Source organism: Ahaetulla prasina, chromosome 14, assembly GCF_028640845.1.
Source record: "Ahaetulla prasina isolate Xishuangbanna chromosome 14, ASM2864084v1, whole genome shotgun sequence".
Taxonomy (NCBI): domain Eukaryota; kingdom Metazoa; phylum Chordata; class Lepidosauria; order Squamata; family Colubridae; genus Ahaetulla; species Ahaetulla prasina.
In genome coordinates this window covers 5,729,453-5,747,991 of record NC_080552.1, presented here as the reverse complement: position 1 = coordinate 5,747,991, position 18,539 = coordinate 5,729,453, and the positions used below count along the sequence as shown (strand labels likewise).

The window sequence follows — 18,539 nt, the reverse complement described above, 5'->3', positions numbered from 1 at the left end:
GACTCCCTCTTCTTTGTGGCAGCCCCCTGAGATATTGGAAGACTGCTATCATGTCTCCCCTAGTTCTTCTTTTCATTAAACTAGACATATCCAGTTCCTGCAACCGTTCTTCATATGTTTTAGCCTCCAGTCCCCTAATCGTCTTTGTTGCTCTTCTCTGCACTCTTTCTAGAGTCTCAACATCTTTTTTACATCGTGGCGACCAAAACTGAATGCAATATTCCAAGTGTGGCCTTACCAAGGCATTATAAAGTGGTATGGTTAATAAAATATAAAATGGTTGCTCTGCCTTTTTGGACCGTGCTAAAAACTGTAGGAAGACTGTTAAAAAGATCAGCCAGGATTATAACTCATCAGGGACTATTTTGCAGGAAGCTTTTGCTGCAAGGGCCAAAGTTAAAAGCTTTGTAGGACCATTGTCTGCCAGAAATGGCCAAACGTGCTCGAAGCTACAGTTGGCGATGTCAAAAGAATTCCTACGCAAAAAGGGAAGGGATAGATTTAGTTCATATTTGATGGATTGTTTTATATGATCCTTTGCAAGCAGGAGCTCAAGGCAGAAAGCACAGCTCTGCCCTTTGATGTTCTCCACCACAATAACGCTGTGGAGAGGCTGGCCTGGAGAGCGCAGGACGGCCCCCAAGTCACCTGGTTGAGGATGGAGTCAAACTGGCTTCCTTAGGATGGAAGGATGGAACCTCTAAGACGGGGTGTCAAACTCAATTTCATCAGAGCTGTGGTTGACCTTGGGGGTGGGGGGTGGGTAGGCGTGGCCAACTGAGTGGGTGTGGCCAGTATGACACCACTCACTAGGTGTGGCTGATTGGGTGGGTGTGGCCAGCTTCACACCGCTCCCCAAACTGCTGGCATGTTTCTTCTTTGCATTGGGTAGACTGGGATGTTGTGGTCCACCAGCAGCCTGTGGACCTGGCAATGGAGTCGGACAGTGACGAAGCTGGGGAGAACCATGGGCCAGTCAGGGGAAGGCCCGGATGAGGGCTCTGCATCGGAGGCAGAGATGGGGCCAGGGCCACCTGGGAGCGATGTACAGACTCTGGAGCCTCCAGAGGTGGACAGCAGAGAGGCAGAGGAACAGGAGGAGCCTGTTCCTAGTGCACACATGCAAAGAGCTGACAGAAGGCAAGAGCAGCTAAAGCAAAAAGGATGACTTGGGAGTAAGGCCAGGAGATGATTGGCCCCTCCCATAAGGCTTAAAAGAGCAGCAACGTTCTTTTCTTTGTAGAAAAGCAACATTGATTCCATTGCTTCTTGTCAGCGTCTCTTGAAGTTTGTGGGCATTTTGCCAAGAAAAGCCTTTGGCAGGTTGCCAAAGACATCAAAGGTTGGTGATAAGGCCGACGGACTGGTTATTAAGAATTGTGTTTTGGACTAAGCTGAGAATGAATGAATTCTCAGCTGTTTTAATAAAATAAGTTTGTTGAGGACTGAATTGTGTTTAGTAATCACTACTTGGATCTTGGTCACAACACGGGACGAAGCAATGCTGTCATGATGTTTCCTCTTTGTATTGGGTAGACTGGATTGAAGCGACGTGGGTCGGCTCCTTACATTTTCCAGGACAGCCCTGCGGGTGGATCTGACCACATTACAAGGTGGATCCGGCCCACAGGACTTGTGTTTGACACTGTTGTGGTCTGCCGCTGGCCTGTGGAGCTGGCAGCAGAGTCGCACAGTGAGGAGGGTGGGGAGGAACATGGGCCAATCCTGGAGTCTGGGGAAGGCTCAGACGGGGGCTCTGCGTCGGAGGCAGAGAGGGGGCCAGAGTCATCTGGGAGTTACATGCTGACTCCGGAGCCTCCAGAGTCAGACATCAGCGAGGCAGAGGAACAGGGGGAGCCTGTTCCCATTGCATGCATGCGCAGAGCTGCCAGAAGGCAAGAACAGTTAAGACAAAAGGGACAACTGGGGAATAGGGCTCAGAGATTATTGGCTCCTCCCATAAGACATAAAGGAGGAAAAAAGGCACATGAGCCTTTGCAGGAAGCAACTTTGTTCATGCTGGTCAGTTTAAATTCTGAAGCTCCGTTTTGACTCTGTGCTCCGTGTGGTCTTGCAAAGCTAATTGCCAATTAGGTCTTTGGCAGCGTGTCAAGGGAGATAAAGGTGGGTGCTGATCAGCCTTATCCCGAAGGACTGTGGCAGACTTCTGTTAGGCTCTTTACAAACTATTTGTGACTCATCACGGGCTGGGAATGAACAGAATTCACAGCCGTTGAAATAAAAAGAGGGTTTTTGGAACTAATCGTGCGCTTTTTACTGGCTCAGGAAGCCTAGGTCAGAACAGATATCCCTGCTCTAAGGTCTTCAGATTTGTGACTAGGATACAAGAAGGTCTATGATTGGCCACGGCTGAATCCAGATCCAGACTGCGCTCTTTTCCAACCCAACAGAGAGTTGTGCAAAAGACATAGAACATAGAACAATTGTTCTATGACAAAGAACAGAGTTGGAAGGGAACTTGGAGGTCTTCTAGTCCAACCCACTGCTCGAGCAGGAGACCCTAAACCATTTCACGCAAATGGTTGTCCAGTCACTTTTTGAAAGCCTCCAGTGATGGAGCACCCACAACTTCTGAAGGCAAGTTTGTTCCATTGGTTAATTGTTCTCACTGTTAGGAAATTTCTCCTTAGTTCTAGGTTGGTTTTCTTCTTGGTTAGTTTCCAACCATTGTTTCTTGTCCTGCCTTCTGGTGCTGTGGAAAAGAGCTTGACCCGCTCGTCTTTGTATCTTTGTAGACAATAAAGAGTGCCCATGATGAAGGAATGTTTTACATCCTTCCAGGCAAGGCTTCTTCCACTGCACTTCCTGGAATGCTCTTGTGACCAGAGATGTTTTCTCCTGCCCTGAAAAGGTCCTTGAATGTTTTTAAAGGACTTCAGTAAGGCATTTGGTAAAGTAGACCATAACCTACTACTAAATAAAGTAGAAAAATGTGGGTTAGACAGCATCACCCTCTGATGGATTCGTAACTGGCTGACCAACTGCACTCAACTTATAGTCCTCAATGGAACTGCATCTACATGGAGGGAAGTATGAAGTGGAGTACCCCAAGGCTCTGTTTTAGGCCCAGGACTCTTCAACATCTTCATCAATGACTTGGATGAGGGGAAAGATGGGGAATTCATCAAATTTGCAGATGACACCAAGTTGTCAGGAATAGCCAACACTCCATAGCTCTGGACAAAGATAGGCTTGAGATACAGAAGGATCTTGACAGACTTGAACATTGGGCGCTATCTAACAAAATGAAATTCAATGGTGAAAAAAGTAAGGTTCGACACATAGGCAAGAAAAAAAATGCACAGGTACAGTATTTGTGGTACCTCGCTCAATAGTAGTAACTCCGAGAGGGATCTTGGAGTCCTAGTGGACAACCAGTTAAATATGAGCCAACCGTGTGCAGCAGCTACCAAAAAAGCCAAAACAGTTCTAGGCTGCATAAACAGAGGGATAGAATCAAGATCATGTGAAGTGTTAATACCACTTTATAATGCCTTGGTAAGGCCACACTTGGAATACTGCATTCAGTTTTGGTCGCCATGATGTAAAAAAGATGTGGAAACTCTAGAAAGAGTGCAGAGAAGAGCAAGAAACATTATTAGGGGGCTGGAGGCTAAAGCATATGAAGAACGGTTGCAGGAACTCGGTATGGCTAGTTTAATAAAAAGAAGAACTAGCGGGTGACATGATAGTAGTATTCCAATATCTCAGGGGGCTGCCACAAAGAAGAGGGAGTCAAGCTATTCTCCAAAGCATCTGAGGGCAGAACAAGAAGCAATGGGTGGAAACTAATCAAGGAGAGAAGCAAACTAGAACTAAGGAGAAACTTCCTGATAGTGTGAAACAATTAAACAGTGGAACAACTTGCCTCCAGAAGTTGTCGATGCTCCAACACTGGAAGTTTTTAAGAAGATGTTGGATAACCATTTGTCTGAAGTGATGTAGGGCTTCCTGCCTAAGCAGGGGGTTGGACTAGAACAGGGGTCTCCAACCTTGGTCACTTTAAGACTTGTGGACTTCAACTCCCAGAGTTCCTCAGCCAGCAAAGCTGGCTGAGGGATTCTGGGAGTTGCCATCCACAAGCCTTGAAGTTGCCAAGGTTGGAGACCCCTGGACTAGAAGACCTCCAAGGTCCCTTCCAACTCTGTTATTCTATTCTATTCTATTCTATTCTATTCTATTCTATTCTATTCTATTCTATTCTATTCTATTCTATTCTATTCTAGTCCATTCCATTCCATTCCATTCCATTCCATTCCATTCCATTCCATTCTAAACGGATTTTTGGTACTGCTCTTTCCCCTTACAAAGTACCGTGGCATGGCTCAAAGAGAGAGCAAGAACACAGGTCAGATGCTCTTTAGATATTGAGGGTCTTACCTTCCAAATGCTCCGTATGTGTTGACGATCCTGAGGGGGTTGTAGGAAGTGTTCATGATTTGCCGGGAACTAATCAGGTTGAGAACCACTGGAATGCTGAGGAAGAGGATCAGTGCCCCCAAGGTTACATTCACAGCTTTGTGGATATAGCTCCCTGAGGAGAAAACGAGATGTTGAAACAGTTGAGTAGAATAGAGGTGGACGGGACCTTGGAGGTCTTCTAGTCCAGCCTCCTGCTTAAGCAGGAGAACCTATACCGTTTCAGACATATGGCTTCCCAGGCTCTTCTTAAAAAATTATTTCTAATCTGCATTCACACCTATTAAACGTGGGTCATATTAACCATGGCTAGTTCCTGTGTGTGTCACTGCATTGTGGGGACTCCATCTCTTCGGTTGCTTTAGAAACTCCGAAACCAGGTTGAGCAGAGGCTGTGTATATAAGTGCAGCCAATGCAAATGGAATAAATCTGGCTAGAAATGAACTAAAACAGGGCTCTCCAACCTTGGCCACTTTAAGACTTGTGGACTTCAATTCCCAGAATTCTGGGAGTTGAAGTCCACAAGTCTTAAAGTGGCCAAGGTTGGAGACCCTTGAACTAAAACATTGTTTCTTGTCTCTTCTTTCTCCCTCTACATAAAAATAAAGACTTCTTCTTTACAGGGAACTTAGTTTTCAATTTATTTTCAGTTAGTTTCAGGTTGGAGATTTATAGCACGTCACCCCTGTCTCTTTAAAATGAAAATTAAAGGCTTAATTGATTAAGAAGAAAAGTCACTTCTGAGAGGAGACGGATTGGTGGTGCCTTCATGATCACAGCTACCTTGGATAGGTTTCTCCTGACTTCTGAGTCCAGCTTAGTAGCATCTGCTGATGGTCTCCTATCCAGTACCTGCTTAATGGATCAGTTAAAAGGTAAAGGTTCCCCTCGCACATACGTGCTAGTTGTTCCCGACTCTAGGGGGCAGTGCTCATCTCCGTTTCAAAGCCGAAGAGCCAGCGCTGTCTGAAGACGTCTCCGTGGTCATGTGGCCGGCATGACTCAATGCCAAAGGCGCACGGAAGGCTGTTACCTTCCCACCAAAGGTGGTCCCTATTTTTTCTACTTGCATTTTTTATCTGCTTTCAAAACTGCTAGGTTGGCAGAAGCTGGGACAAATAACGGGAGCTCACCCCGTTACACAGCAGCACTAGGGATTCGAACCTCTGAGCTGCTGACCTTTCGATCGACAAGCTCAACGTCCTAGCCCCTGAGCCACCGCGTCCCTTATGGATCAATTAAAGGGCTGTAAAACATTAAAACAGGAGGAACTTCGCAAAACAGCCCTCTGTTTGAAGTGGGTTATGTTTCCAAGATGGCGCCAACAGCAGCCTCAGTGAAATGCTCTCTTAGTTTTAGTAAGACTGCATTAATATTCTTCTTCTCATCTTTCCTATAACCTACCTCAGTGGTGAAATCTAATTTTTTTTGCTACCGGTTCTGTGGGCGTGGCTATGTGACTGGGGGATCAAAAGACAGAAACTCACTAACAATGTCTTGCTGGAGCAGGGTTGGACTAGATGACCTCCAGGTCCCTTCCAGCCCTGGATTATCCTCTGAAGCTGCGTCTAGTGCCAAGTTTGTAGTCCTTCCTTCCTCTCCTTTTCCCTCCCTCCTTCCCTCTTTCCCTCCCTCCTTTCTTTCTTTCTTTCTTTCTTTCTTTCTTTCTTTCTTTCTTCCTTCCTTCCTTCCTTCCTTCCTTCCTTCCTTTTCTTTCTTTTTTTTCTTCCTTCCTTCCTTCCTTCCTTCCTTCCTTCCTTCCTTCCTTCCTTCCTTTCTTTCTTTCTTCTTTCTTTCCTTCCTTCCTTCCTTCCTTCCTTCCTTCCTTCCTTCCTTCCTTCCTTCCTTCCTTCCTTCCTTCCTTCCTTCCTTCCTTCCTTCCTCTCTCTCTGTCTCTCTCATCCCCCATGCCTCCATTTTTTGCCTAGCAGCCTTCAGCTTTTTTACCTTTTAAAAAATGCTTTTAAAAGTTAAAAAAAAAAAAGGCTTTGACGATCGCTTAGCTCAGCTGGGCATGGGGGGAGGCAGGGATTTTTGCTACTGGTTCTCCGAACCATCCGCCACCATCGCTACCGGATCGGGCGATCTGGTCCAAACTGGGAGCATTTCACCTCTGACCTACCTTCTTTTCTACTTACGACTGTAACTTCCTTGCTTGTATCTTTACAATTTATATTGTTTTATTTAGTTTCCTAGTACGATTTATGTTGGTTCTATCACCAAGTGTTGTGTCTTATGATTTATAATGAATGTATTCTAATGATGGCTATGATAATGATTTATCACATATAGCTTTTATGTACAATTTTTTTATTATTATTATTTTTATTTGCATTTATATCCCGCCCTTCTTCCGAAGACTCAGGGCGGCTTACACTATGTCAAGCAATAGTCTTCATCCTATTTGTATATTTATATACAAAGTCAACTTATTGCCCCCAACAATCTGGGTCCTCATTTTACCTACCTTATAAAGGATGGAAGGCTGAGTCAACCTTGGGCCTGGTGGGGCTTGAACCTGCAGTAATTGCAAGCAGCTGCTGTTAATAACAGACTGTCTTAGCAGCCTGCGCCACTCAAGGACCCTTGGAATGAGAGCTTGTGCACCGAAGACTCATTCCTTGGGTGTCCAACCACACTTGGCCAATAAATCTGTATGGATGGTTACATGATAGTCAAAATTTTTTGATTTGATGGTTACATGATAGTCGAAAATATGCCTAGAAGAGACTTATGTGCTGCTTTGACCCTAGAAAGAAAAAAAAACAAAAACAAAACCGTACCGTATTGTAAAGGGCCAACTTTCCCTGTTGCCTCTTCGGCTTGAATCTTCAGGACGTGGGTCTTCAGAGATCCTTTGCTGGAACCAAACAAGATCCCCAAGGAGGCATCATCAAAGCACGCTATACTGGGCACGATGGTCAACCAGTTGAGGAAGCTCAGATTCCCACTGATGATAAGCAGTACCTAAGAGGAAGGAAGGAAGGAAGGAAGGAAGGAAGGAAGGAAGGAAGGAAGGAAGGAAGGAAGGAAGGAAGGAAGGAAGGAAGGAAGGAAGGAAAAAAGGAAAAATCCCAGGTCAGGATTTGAGGGTTACAGACCTTAACACATGAACAACGGTCACCAAGTTTAACTTTTTATAGAGCAAACTTCGAGCAAAATTATCTGCAGCTCAATGGAAATGTGAGGAAGCAGCTAGATTTCTTTGGATGCATTATTCGGAACGCTGACAGGGGCTGCATTTATAGAGAACCCCAAAGAAAATGGATTACCCTAGACAGTCACTTATCTGAAATACTATAGGTCAGTGATGGCTAACCTTTTTGCCGTTGCATGCCAAAAGCTGGGGGAGCATGGGGGGGTCGTGGGCACACATGCCCACACCCATAATTCAATGTTCCCCACCCCTCCACACATGTACACATGACCTCCCCTCCCCGCGGTCCCCCTGCTTTTGGCATGTGATAGCACGGTGGGACAGGAAAGCCCGTTTTTTGCCCTCCCCCGGCTCCAGAGGCTTTCTAGGAGCCTGGGGAGAGCGAAAATGGCCTTCCCCACCCCCCCGGAGGCCCTCTGGAGGCCAGAAACAGCCTGTTTCTCGACTTCTGGTGCACCCGGAAGGCCCGAGAACCAGCTGGCTGGTGCGCGCATGGGCACTGGAGCTGAGCTAGAGCAAAGCTTGCATGCCCACTGATATGGCTCCGTGTGTCACCTGTGGCACATGTGCCATAGGTTCGCCATCACAGCTATAGGTTCTCCTGCTTGAGCAGGAGGCTGGACTAGAAGTCCGCCAAGGTCCCTTCCAGCTCATTCATTCATTCATTCATTCATTCATTCATTCAAAGAGTCCAGTTCCTTGGCCATTTCATCTTAAATGCCGAAATGATGCTAATGTTCCTAATACTCCTTAATTACAGTAGCCACTTTTTCTAAGCAAGCCCACTTTACTTAACTCGTTTCATTTTCACAAAACCCACCTTTGCTTTGCAAACCTGAAGAACGTAATTCTTTAGTGGCCGCTCTGACGACAAAGCGCAGCGCAGCTTTTCAACGCAGCACCTGGGTGGTCGGCTGCCCCCCACCCCACCCCTGGCCCTCTGGGGTAACAGTGCCCTTTGCCTTCTAACCTGGAAGCCAGAAACACAAGGTTCTTTATTTTATCAGCTGTCAAAAAATAATAATAAAATAAAATGGAAAGGCTCAAAAAGTAATTACAGCTCTAATCTGACTGTGGGTGGACTTATGGACCTGGGAAGCACATGTTGTTTAGCCTGATGTAGGCACGTCTTTCAAGAAGCTACCGAAGGAGCAGAAGAATGCTGGGGAAATATCTATGGAGATTCTCAGTCATCCAGGTCATCATCATCATCATCACCACAACAACAGAGTTGGAAGGGACCTTGGAGGCCTTCTAGTCCAACCCCCTGCCCAGGCAGGAAACCCTACACCATTTCAAACAAATGGTTATCCAACACTTTCTTAAATTTTTCCAGTGTTGGAGCATTCACAACTTCTGCAGGCAAGTCGTTCCACTTATTGATTGTTCTAACTGTCAGGAAATTCCTCCTTAGTTCTAAGTTGCTTCTCCCCTTGATTAGTTTCCACCCATTGCTTCTTGTTCTACCCTCAGGTGCTTTGGAGAACAGCCCGACTCTCTCTTCTTTGTGGCAACCCCTGAGATATTGGAAGACTGCTATCATGTCTCCCCTAGTCCTTCTTTTCATTAAACTAGGCATACCAAGTTCCTGCAATTGTTCTTCATATGTTTTAGCCTCCAGTCCCCTAATCCTCTTTGTTGCTCTTCTCTGCACTCTTTCTAGAGTCTCAGCATCTTTTTTACATCGCGGCGACCAAAACCGAATGCAGTATTCCAAGTGTGGCCTTACCAAGGCATTATAAAGTATTAACACTTCACGTGATCTTGATTCTATCCCTCTATTTATGCAGCCCAGAACTGTGTTTGTCTATGGTTGTCTCAAAGGTGCTTTTCCAAAAGGCAACTGGACTTTCTTTATTGTTCCTCGAAGGCTTTTCGCTTCTCATCCAAGAAGCTTCACCAGTTCTTCAACCTCCTGCTCAAGCAGGAGACCCCTAGAAGTGAGTCCCAAAGGTGCTTTTCCAAAAGACAACTGGACTTTGTTTTTCCTTGAAGATGTTTCGCTGCTCATCCAAGAAGCTTCTTCAGTTCTGAAGTTTTCAAGAAAAAAAAACAAAGAAGGGAGTTGCCTTTTGGGACAGCATTGGGCAAAGTCCAAGACAGCTTTGCTGGCTGAGGAACTCTGGGATTTGAAGTCCACAAGTCTGAAAGTTGCCAAGGTTGGAGACCCCTGGTATAGACTCTCCTGCTTGAGCAGGGAATTGGACTAGATGTCCTCCAAGGCCCCTTCCAACTCTGTTACTCTATGTACCATGTTCTAAGTCTGGGGACGGCAGTTGTCTAAGGGAGCCAAATGCCCACACAGCCATCCTGGGGCCGTTTCAATCATTTCATTCTAGAATAGAATAGAATAGAATTTTTTATTGGCCAAGTGTGATTGGACACACAAGGAATTTGTCTTGGTGCATATGCTCTCAGTGTACATAAAAGAAAAGATACCTTCATCAAGGTACAACATTTACAACACAAATGATGGTCATAGGGTACAATTTAACCCTTAATGATAGCAACAAAAAGTTACAGTCATACAGTCATAAGTGGAAAGAGATTGGTGATGGGAACGATGAGAAGATTAATAGTAGTGCAGATTTAGTAAATAGTTTGACAGTGTTGATGGAATTAACACTCCATGGCTTAGGGCCTGGATACTTACGGGACCGCCTGCTGTTACCTCATGCCTCCCACCGACCCGTACGCTCTCACAGAGAGGGACTTCTCAGGGTGCCGTCCGCCAAGCAATGTCAGCTGGCGGCCCCCAGGGGAAGATCCTTCTCTGTGGGGGCTCCCACCCTCTGGAACGAACTTCCCCCGGGTTTACGCCAAATACCTGACCTTCGGATCTTCCGCCGCGAATTGAAAACACATCTATTTATTCGCGCGGGGCTGGCCTAAATTTTATTGGTTTTAAATTTATTACTAATTTTAATGGGGTTTTTAGTTTTATATATTTTTAAAGTTTTTAGGCCAACTATATAATAAGTTTTTTAATTTGTATTTTAATTGTATATTTTTGTATCGTTTTGTTTTATCTTGGCTGTACACCGCCCTGAGTCCTTCGGGAGAAGGGCGGTATAAAAATTGAATAAATAATAATAATAATAATAATAATAATAATAATAATAATTTGTTTAGCAGAGTGATGGCCTTCAGGAAAAAACTGTTCTTGTGTCTAGTTGTTCTGGTGTGCAGTGCTCTATAGCGTTGTTTTGAGGGTAGGAGTTGAAACAGTTTATGTCCTGGATGTGAGGGATCTGTAAATATTTTTACGGCCCTCTTCTTGATTCGTGCAGTATACAGGTCCTCAATGGAAGGCAGGTTGGTAGCAATTATTTTTTCTGCAGTTCTAATTATCCTCTGAAGTCTGTGTCTTTCTTGCTGGGTTGCAGAACCGAACCAGACAGTTATAGAGGTGCAAATGACAGACTCAATAATTCCTCTGTAGAACTGAATCAGCAGCTAGAATTCACTGATTTTGTTGCACTCGTTTCTCTTCTGGACTGGTCAGATTCCACATCTCCATCATTTAGACAAACTGGAAGACTTCCAAAGAAAAGCAACGAGGAAGATTTGGTCTGGAAACTGGCAGGGAGAAACTTGAGAAGAGAAGACCAAGCACTATGGCGGCACTTTTGAAAGTACTGAAGAAACTGACTTCTTCTTTGTCTTCCAAGCTTATGAGAGGCAGCCTAACCATCTGAGGTTACCAGAAGGCAGATTAAAACATCTGAGCAGCAACTCAGTAGAAGTTCAAGTGGGAACAAGTTTTCCAGAGAAGCAGTGCTGGATCTGGATCATTGCTGGATCTGCTGAAGCAGAAGCTACGGCCAGCTCCAAGGGATGATTTGCATGTGGATTCCTGCATGAAACAGCGATTTCCTGTTCCCTGCCCCAAACAGGCATTTTGAATGATGAGACAGGAAAGAGAGAAAAAGAGGAAAAAACGGATTGAGGAAAAAAAAGGGCTTAAAAACTCCAGCCCTAATGTTATTGCACTCTGCAGGGTTTCCAAAAGTAATTTAAGATGATGATGGACTGCAGAAAGTTTGGAGAAAGGGAAATACTTCCAGACAAATAAAAGCACATTCTCACTTTCATTCTTGCCTATCTCCTTATACGGTACATTGGTACATTGCTAAAGTCAGTTCTAGGAATTTAGGGAGGAGGAGGAAGAGGAGAAGAAGAGGAGGAGGAGGAAGAAGAACAAAAGGAGGAAGAGGAGAAGGAGAAGGAAGAGGAGGAGGAGGAGGAGGAGGAGAGGAGGAGGAGGAAGAAGAAGAAAAAGAGGAGGAAGAGGAGAAGGAGAAGGAGAAGAAGAGGAGGAGGAAGAAGGAGAACAAGAGGAGGAAGAGGAGAAGGAGGAGGAGGAGGAGGAGGAGGAGGAGGAGGAGAGGAGGAGGAGGAAGAAGAAGAAAAAGAGGAGGAAGAGGAGAAGGAGAAGGAGAAGGAGAAGAAGAAGAGGAAGGAGGAGGAGAAGAGGAGGAGGAGGAGGAGAAAGAAGAGAAGAGGAGAAGAAGAGGAGGAGGAGGAGACGAGGAGAAAAGGAAGAGGAAGAAGAGGAGGAGGAGGAGGAAGAGGAGAAGGAGGAAGGTTTATTGCCTTATCAAAGGTAGAGCTCTTCACCCACATTCAGCACTTGAGTTGCCCATCTTTGGCTGTCCACATCACCTGTCAGCATCTTTTTCTCTGATATGTGCTAAAATATGGGTTTCGAGAAATTCCCAAAGTGTCAATATGTAAAGGAAGACAATCCATAGAAACCACACAGTTTTTTTGGAAAGGAGAAAATTCCATCTCAGAGAAAATTCTCTGTGGATTTCATGTCTCAGACAAAGTTTTCCTTCTTGGCAAACCACAGAAATTGGGTGCAGAATGTTGGCATCCATTTTTCTGGAGAGATTCTAGTTCCCTACTTAGAATGAACATTACTTGGACAATTGCAAAGAAGGAGAAATGAGGCCATGTCTACTATGTTAGGTCCCATTTTTCTCTCAGGGACTAGTATTCTAGTATGAATGCCGGTTCAAAATATTTTAAAACCATTTTATTTTCAAGTGCATTTTCAACCTGTCCTTGATTCAAGATAGGATGTGCGCAAATTAAATGATATAGTAATATAGAAACACAACATTGCAATGTGAGTTGGCAAAACCTCCCATTTGGCCCAAATCATAAAAGGTAAAGGTTTCCCTCGCACATACGTGCTGGTCGTTCCCGACTCTAGGGGGCGGTGCTCATCTCCATTTCAAAGCTGGAGAGCCAGTGCTCTCCAAAGACATCTCCGTGGTCATGTGGTCAGTGTGACTCAACGCCAAAGGCACACGGAACGCTGTTACCTTCCCACCAAAGGTGGCCCCTATTTTTCTACTTGCATTTTTTATCTGCTTTGGAACTGCTAGGTCGGCAGAAGCTGGGACAAGTAACGGGAGCCCACCCCGTTAGGTGGCACTAGGGATTCGAATTGCTGAACTTTGTAAGAGCCTCAAAACTTCCGAATTTTCAGTTAACTTGCAAGCTTTTCAGATTTAGCACCTAAATCACACAAATTTGAGACGCAAGGGTCATGAAGTTGAGCAGTCTTGTAAGATTTTGACTTTTCTTTATGGAACGCAATGGTTCAGTTTGGGGAATTACTGGAAACCACCAAGGGGCATTTAAGAGTAAATCAAGGCAGCAACGAATGGCAAGAGGATATAGTTGTCAACAGTTTTTCCAATGATAGTTATTAGAAAGATTAAGAATAGATTAAAAAGGCTTATGGTTTGAAGCAAATAAGAAATTAAAATTATCTAGAATGTATAAAGGCAATTCCATATGCAGGCTGGAAATGGGAACAACAGGAAGAGACATTCAATCATGCTTGGTCGGCATGTAAAAAAAAAAAGCTAAAAAATAGCAGAAATAAATAACAGATTTGTTACAAAAGCATTGGGTGGTGGGTATGAGTAGGCGTGTATAAAAATTATCAAGATGGTAGATGTAGGGGAGTGACTTTGTGATGCCGCAACTTAAAACAAATTTAAATTCAGAATAGAGCTGAAAGGGACTTTGGAGGTCTTCTAGGCCAGGGGTCTCCAACCTTGACAACTTTAAGACTTGTGGACTTCAACTCCCAGAGTTCCTCAGCCAGAATTCTGGGAGTTGGAGTCCACAAGTCTTAAAGTTGCCAAGGTTGGAGACCCAATGTCAGCCTCCACTCCAAACTTCGTATCTCTTTGTACTCCTTATATTCAGTTGTTAGATAGCATGGGATTGTATTTCTAATGTAAATAGCTATTGGATTCAAGTTAAGTAGAGAGGGGCCTTTAAGAGTGTCGGTCTGACATAATTAAGGTGGGAGGGGAGATTAATGTTTTGAATTCAACAGGAATGTTTGGGCGCGAACTCTAACGGACATTGCATTCCTGATATGATTGACAACCAGAGACCTGCGGAAGAAGATTACCACGGGACCCCGGGAAGGAGCTGGCATTGGACCAGACCTGATGACCTTTTGTGAAAGAGGAGGGAGGAATAGGGTGATACAGATTGTTAGCCATATTTTGTCTCAGATTCAACTTAGCACTGCTGCTATCCAGATTGTAATTAGTAAAAGTACTTTTCTTTATTTGCAAATGAAGTCAAGGTGTATTCTTTCCTAGTTATAATCAGAGGCAGCCTGACACCCCTGTTCTAGACCAACACCCTGCTCAAGCAAGAGACCCCATACCATTTCAGACAAGTGGCTATCCAGTTTCTTTTTAAAAACCTCCAGTGATGGAGCACCTACAACTTTGAAAGCAACCCGTTCCATTGATTAATTGTTCTCACGGTTAATTGTTCTCCCTGTCTTGTTTTGCCTTCTGGTGCTTTAGAGAATAATTTGACCCCCTCTTCTTTGTGGCAGCTCCTCAAATACTGGAGTACTTCTATCATGTCGTCTCTAGTCATTCTTTTCATTAGGCTATATTGAGGTGCACAAATTGGACGCCACAATATCTCAGAAGGTATTAAAATCAGCCTGCAAGAGCTCTATTGACAGCCTGATTGTTCACATATTCCCTGAAAAGTAAGTGGGTCTTATTTAGTCTGCATAACTCTTCAAATCAAATGCGTATCTGGGGCAACAATCAGCCAATATCTGGGCCAAAGGTTGGGAAAGCAATTTTGTTTAGCTGGAACTGAAATGATTAGTTTTTAATCAAAGACAGAACAGATTATGGAAAATGGGAAGATCTGGAGGTCATCCTAGACCACAAATGGTGCTATTCCAAGTTCTCTGGTATCTCCAGTAATACAAGAAAGCCACCATCCAGGCAGTTCGCCATTCCAGAAATGGAGGTTTATTTATAGTTACCATCTAAATTTCACTCCAAGCTTTGGGGGAGGAATTTTGGTCACAGGATAGACCTAGAGGATTGGCAGAAATTGTGGATGTATAATTATAAAATGACGATGTCTACAGCATTCAAAGAGAATTTGTATAAGGTGTTTTATAGGTGGCATTTACCCCTGACAAGAATTGCTAGAATGTCCAAGGACAAATCTGAAAAATGCTGGAAGTGTCATCAGATATCTGGATCATTTATTTATTTATTTATTTATTTATTTATTTATTTATTTGATCATATTTATATACCGCCCTATCTCCCGAAGGACTCACATATTACCACATGTGATGGACATGCATTGAAGCTAAAAGATATTGGACTAAAATACACATGTGGTTGGAAAAAATGATCAAAAAGCATATTGACTTTAAGCCAGAAACCTTTCTGTTGGGAATTATACCGGAGACATATACTAGAGATATAAAGTATTTGATTGTGAATATTATTACAGCAGCTAGGATTGTATTTGCAAAAAATTGGAAAAATGAAAAGTTACCTTTGCAAGATGAAATAATTAGAAAAATGTTGGAATGTGCAGAGATGAGTAAATTAACATTTGAAATTAGAGAACAAGAAGATAAGCAATATTATAAAATATGGGATTTATTCTATAACTGGCTAAATGGAAAGATATGTTAGGAAAAATGAGTATAAGATATATGTATGGAAGAGATGGTTATTTTGTGAATGCACAGGAAGATATGTTAACACCCATGCAGCACGTTGTAATGGAATTGATTTGATAAGATTCTTTTTTATTCTATGTTTTAAAAAAAAAATATCAAAAAAATAAATAAATAAATTTCACTCCAAGCTTGAGTTGCTGAGAATTTTAGAAAGTCTGCCAAAGAGAAACCTAGAAGAGAATGTGGTGGAATTTCAAGGATCTATGGTTGAATAAACCGATGATAGATTCATACAATATGCTAAAAGGAAAACCCATGTTAACAAAATCCAACTGCTAGAGTCACAGAACATTGGTGTGCCCAACCATATAAACCACATAATGTTTCATACAATAACGAAGTTCACCCAACATGCTAAAATAATGGTCACGTTTCTACAATGCACTGAACCACAAAGTAGCCAACCCTATTTTGGGGGTGAATCCAATTTAACCTTATAAAACTAAAAACTTTTAATCATCCCATGGTTGGGTTTTTAACTATGTGCCTAACCAGGGCAATTTTCTCAAGACACACCACATACATGGTTCGTTTTAAAGTTGCTCAGTTTTTCCGTGCTTAGCGTATGAACCCAGAAATCAAACTTATTCAGTAAGTAAAGTAACAAATCCAGCGAAAATGGTCAATTTCTGAGCATTAGGTCTCAATCTTTTTAACTTGCCCCGTATGATTTTATATCTCTTTTATTTTTTTCATCTGCCCGTTATGATTTGCCATGAACATATGCTTACAATTTCAGGCTTTATCCATGTTAAGAATCTTATAGTTAAACACCAATAGACCATTTGCTGAATGCTAATTGACATAATTTACTTTCGTTGTTGTTTAGGGAGAAAGAAGTCGAAAGCAAAATTTTATCTCCTACATTTGAAGTCTGCTGAGTAGAAAATTTGAGAATAAAGGTTTTACTGCTTTTCTGTTTTAATCCAAGTAATGTTGTGTTGGATTAAAAGTCCACACGCCTACACACACACACACACACACACACACACACACACACACACACACACACACACACACCATCTACATAGTGTTCCAGTATCCCAGGGGCTGCCACAAAGAAGAAGGAGTCAAACTATTCTCCAAAGCACCTGAGGGCAGGACAAGAATCAATGGGTGGAAACTAATCAAGGAGAGAAGCAACCTAGAACAGTGAGAACAAATTCCTGACAGTGAGAACAATTAATCAGTGGAACAACTTGCCTCCAGAAGTTGTGAATGCTCCAACACTGGAAATTTTTAAGAAAATGTTGGATAACCATTTGTTTCCTGCCTGGGCAGGGGGTTAATATATAATATAATATAACAACAGAGTTGGAAGGGACCTTGGAGGCCTTCTAGTCCAACCCCCTGCCCAGGCAGGAAACCCTACACCATCTCAGTCAGATGGTTATCCAACATTTTCTTAAAAATTTCCAGTGTTGGAGCATTCACAACTTCTGCAGGCAAGTTGTTCCACTGATTGATTGTTCTAACTGTCAGGAAATTTCTCCTTAGTTCTAAGTTGCTTCTTTCCTTGATCAGTTTCCACCCATTGCTTCTTGTTCTACTCTCAGGTGCTTTGGAGAACAGCCTGACTCCCTCTTCTTTGTGGCAACCCCTGAGATATTGGAACACAGCTATCATGTCTCCCCTAGTCCTTCTTTTTATTAAACTAGACATACCCAGTTCCTGCAACCGTTCTTCATATGTTTTAGCCTCCAGTCCCCTAATCATCTTTGTTGCTCTTCTCTGCACTCTTTCTAGAGTCTCAACATCTTTTTTACATCGTAGCGACCAAAACTGGATGCAATATTCCAAGTGTGGCCTTACCAAGGCATTATAAAGTGGCACTAACACTTCACGTGATCTTGATTCTATCCCTCTGTTTATGCAGCCCAGAACTGTGTTGGCTTTTTTAGCAGCTGCTGCACACTGCTGGCTCATATCTAAATGGTTATCCACTAGGACTCCAAGATCCCTCTCACAGGTACTACTATTGAGCAAGGTTCCACATATACAGTACCTGTGCATTTTGGGTTTTTTGCCTAAATGTAGAACCTTACTTTTTTCACTGTTGAATTTCATTTTGTTAGATAGCGCCCAATGTTCAAGTCTGTCAAGATCTTTCTGTAACTTGAGCCTATCTTCTGGAGTGTTGGCTATTCCTGCCAGCTTGGTGTCATCTGCAAATTTGATGAGTTCCCCATCTATCCCCTCGTCCAAGTCCTTGATGAAGATGTTGAAGAGTACTGGGCCTAAAACAGAGCCTTGGGGTACTCCACTGCATACTTCCCTCCATATGGATGTAGTTCCGTTGAGGACTACACGTTGAGTGCGATTGGTCAGCCAGTTATGAATCCATCTGGTGGTGGTGCTGTCTAACCCACATTTTTCTACTTTATCTAGTAGTAGGTTATGGTCTACTTTATCAAATGCTTTACTGAAGTCCAAGTAAATTATATCGACAGCATTCCTCTGGTCTACTAATTTTGTCATTTTGTCAAAGAATGCAATAAGATTAGTCTGGCATGATCTGTTTTTGACAAACCCATGTTGGCTTTTGGTTATTACTTTGTTTGCTTCTAGGTGTTCGGTGATTCGTTGCTTGATTATCTTTTCCAGAATCTTCCCCGGTATTGAGGTCAGGCTAATAGGTCTGTAGTTTCCTGGATCTGATTTTTTTCCTTTTTTGAAGATGAGAACTACATCAGCTCTTTTCCAGTCCTCTGGCAGCTCCCCTGTGCTCCAGGATCTTTGAAAGATATAGTTCAGTGGTTCTGAGATCACGTCTGTCAGTTCCTTCAGAACCTTGGGGTGTAATCCATCCGGTCCTGGTGATTTGAACTCGTCTAGGGTAGACAGGTGTTCACTTACCATTTTCTTCCCTATTTTAACTTGTGTTTCTA

General features: G+C 43.2%; 1 protein-coding gene across 2 annotated transcripts in view; it reads right to left on the bottom strand.

Moving 5' to 3' along the window:
• LOC131184971 (lipase maturation factor 1-like) overlaps positions 1–18,539 on the bottom strand; it is a 178,299-nt gene that overhangs the window by 17,891 nt on the left and 141,869 nt on the right. For both annotated transcript variants that reach the window (XM_058156910.1, XM_058156909.1), the window contains exons 5-6: positions 7,225–7,408; positions 4,402–4,555 (exon numbers count right to left, since the gene is read on the bottom strand). In XM_058156910.1, the coding sequence (XP_058012893.1) occupies positions 4,402–4,555; positions 7,225–7,408 (338 nt within the window). The remainder of the gene's footprint in view (positions 1–4,401; positions 4,556–7,224; positions 7,409–18,539) is intronic.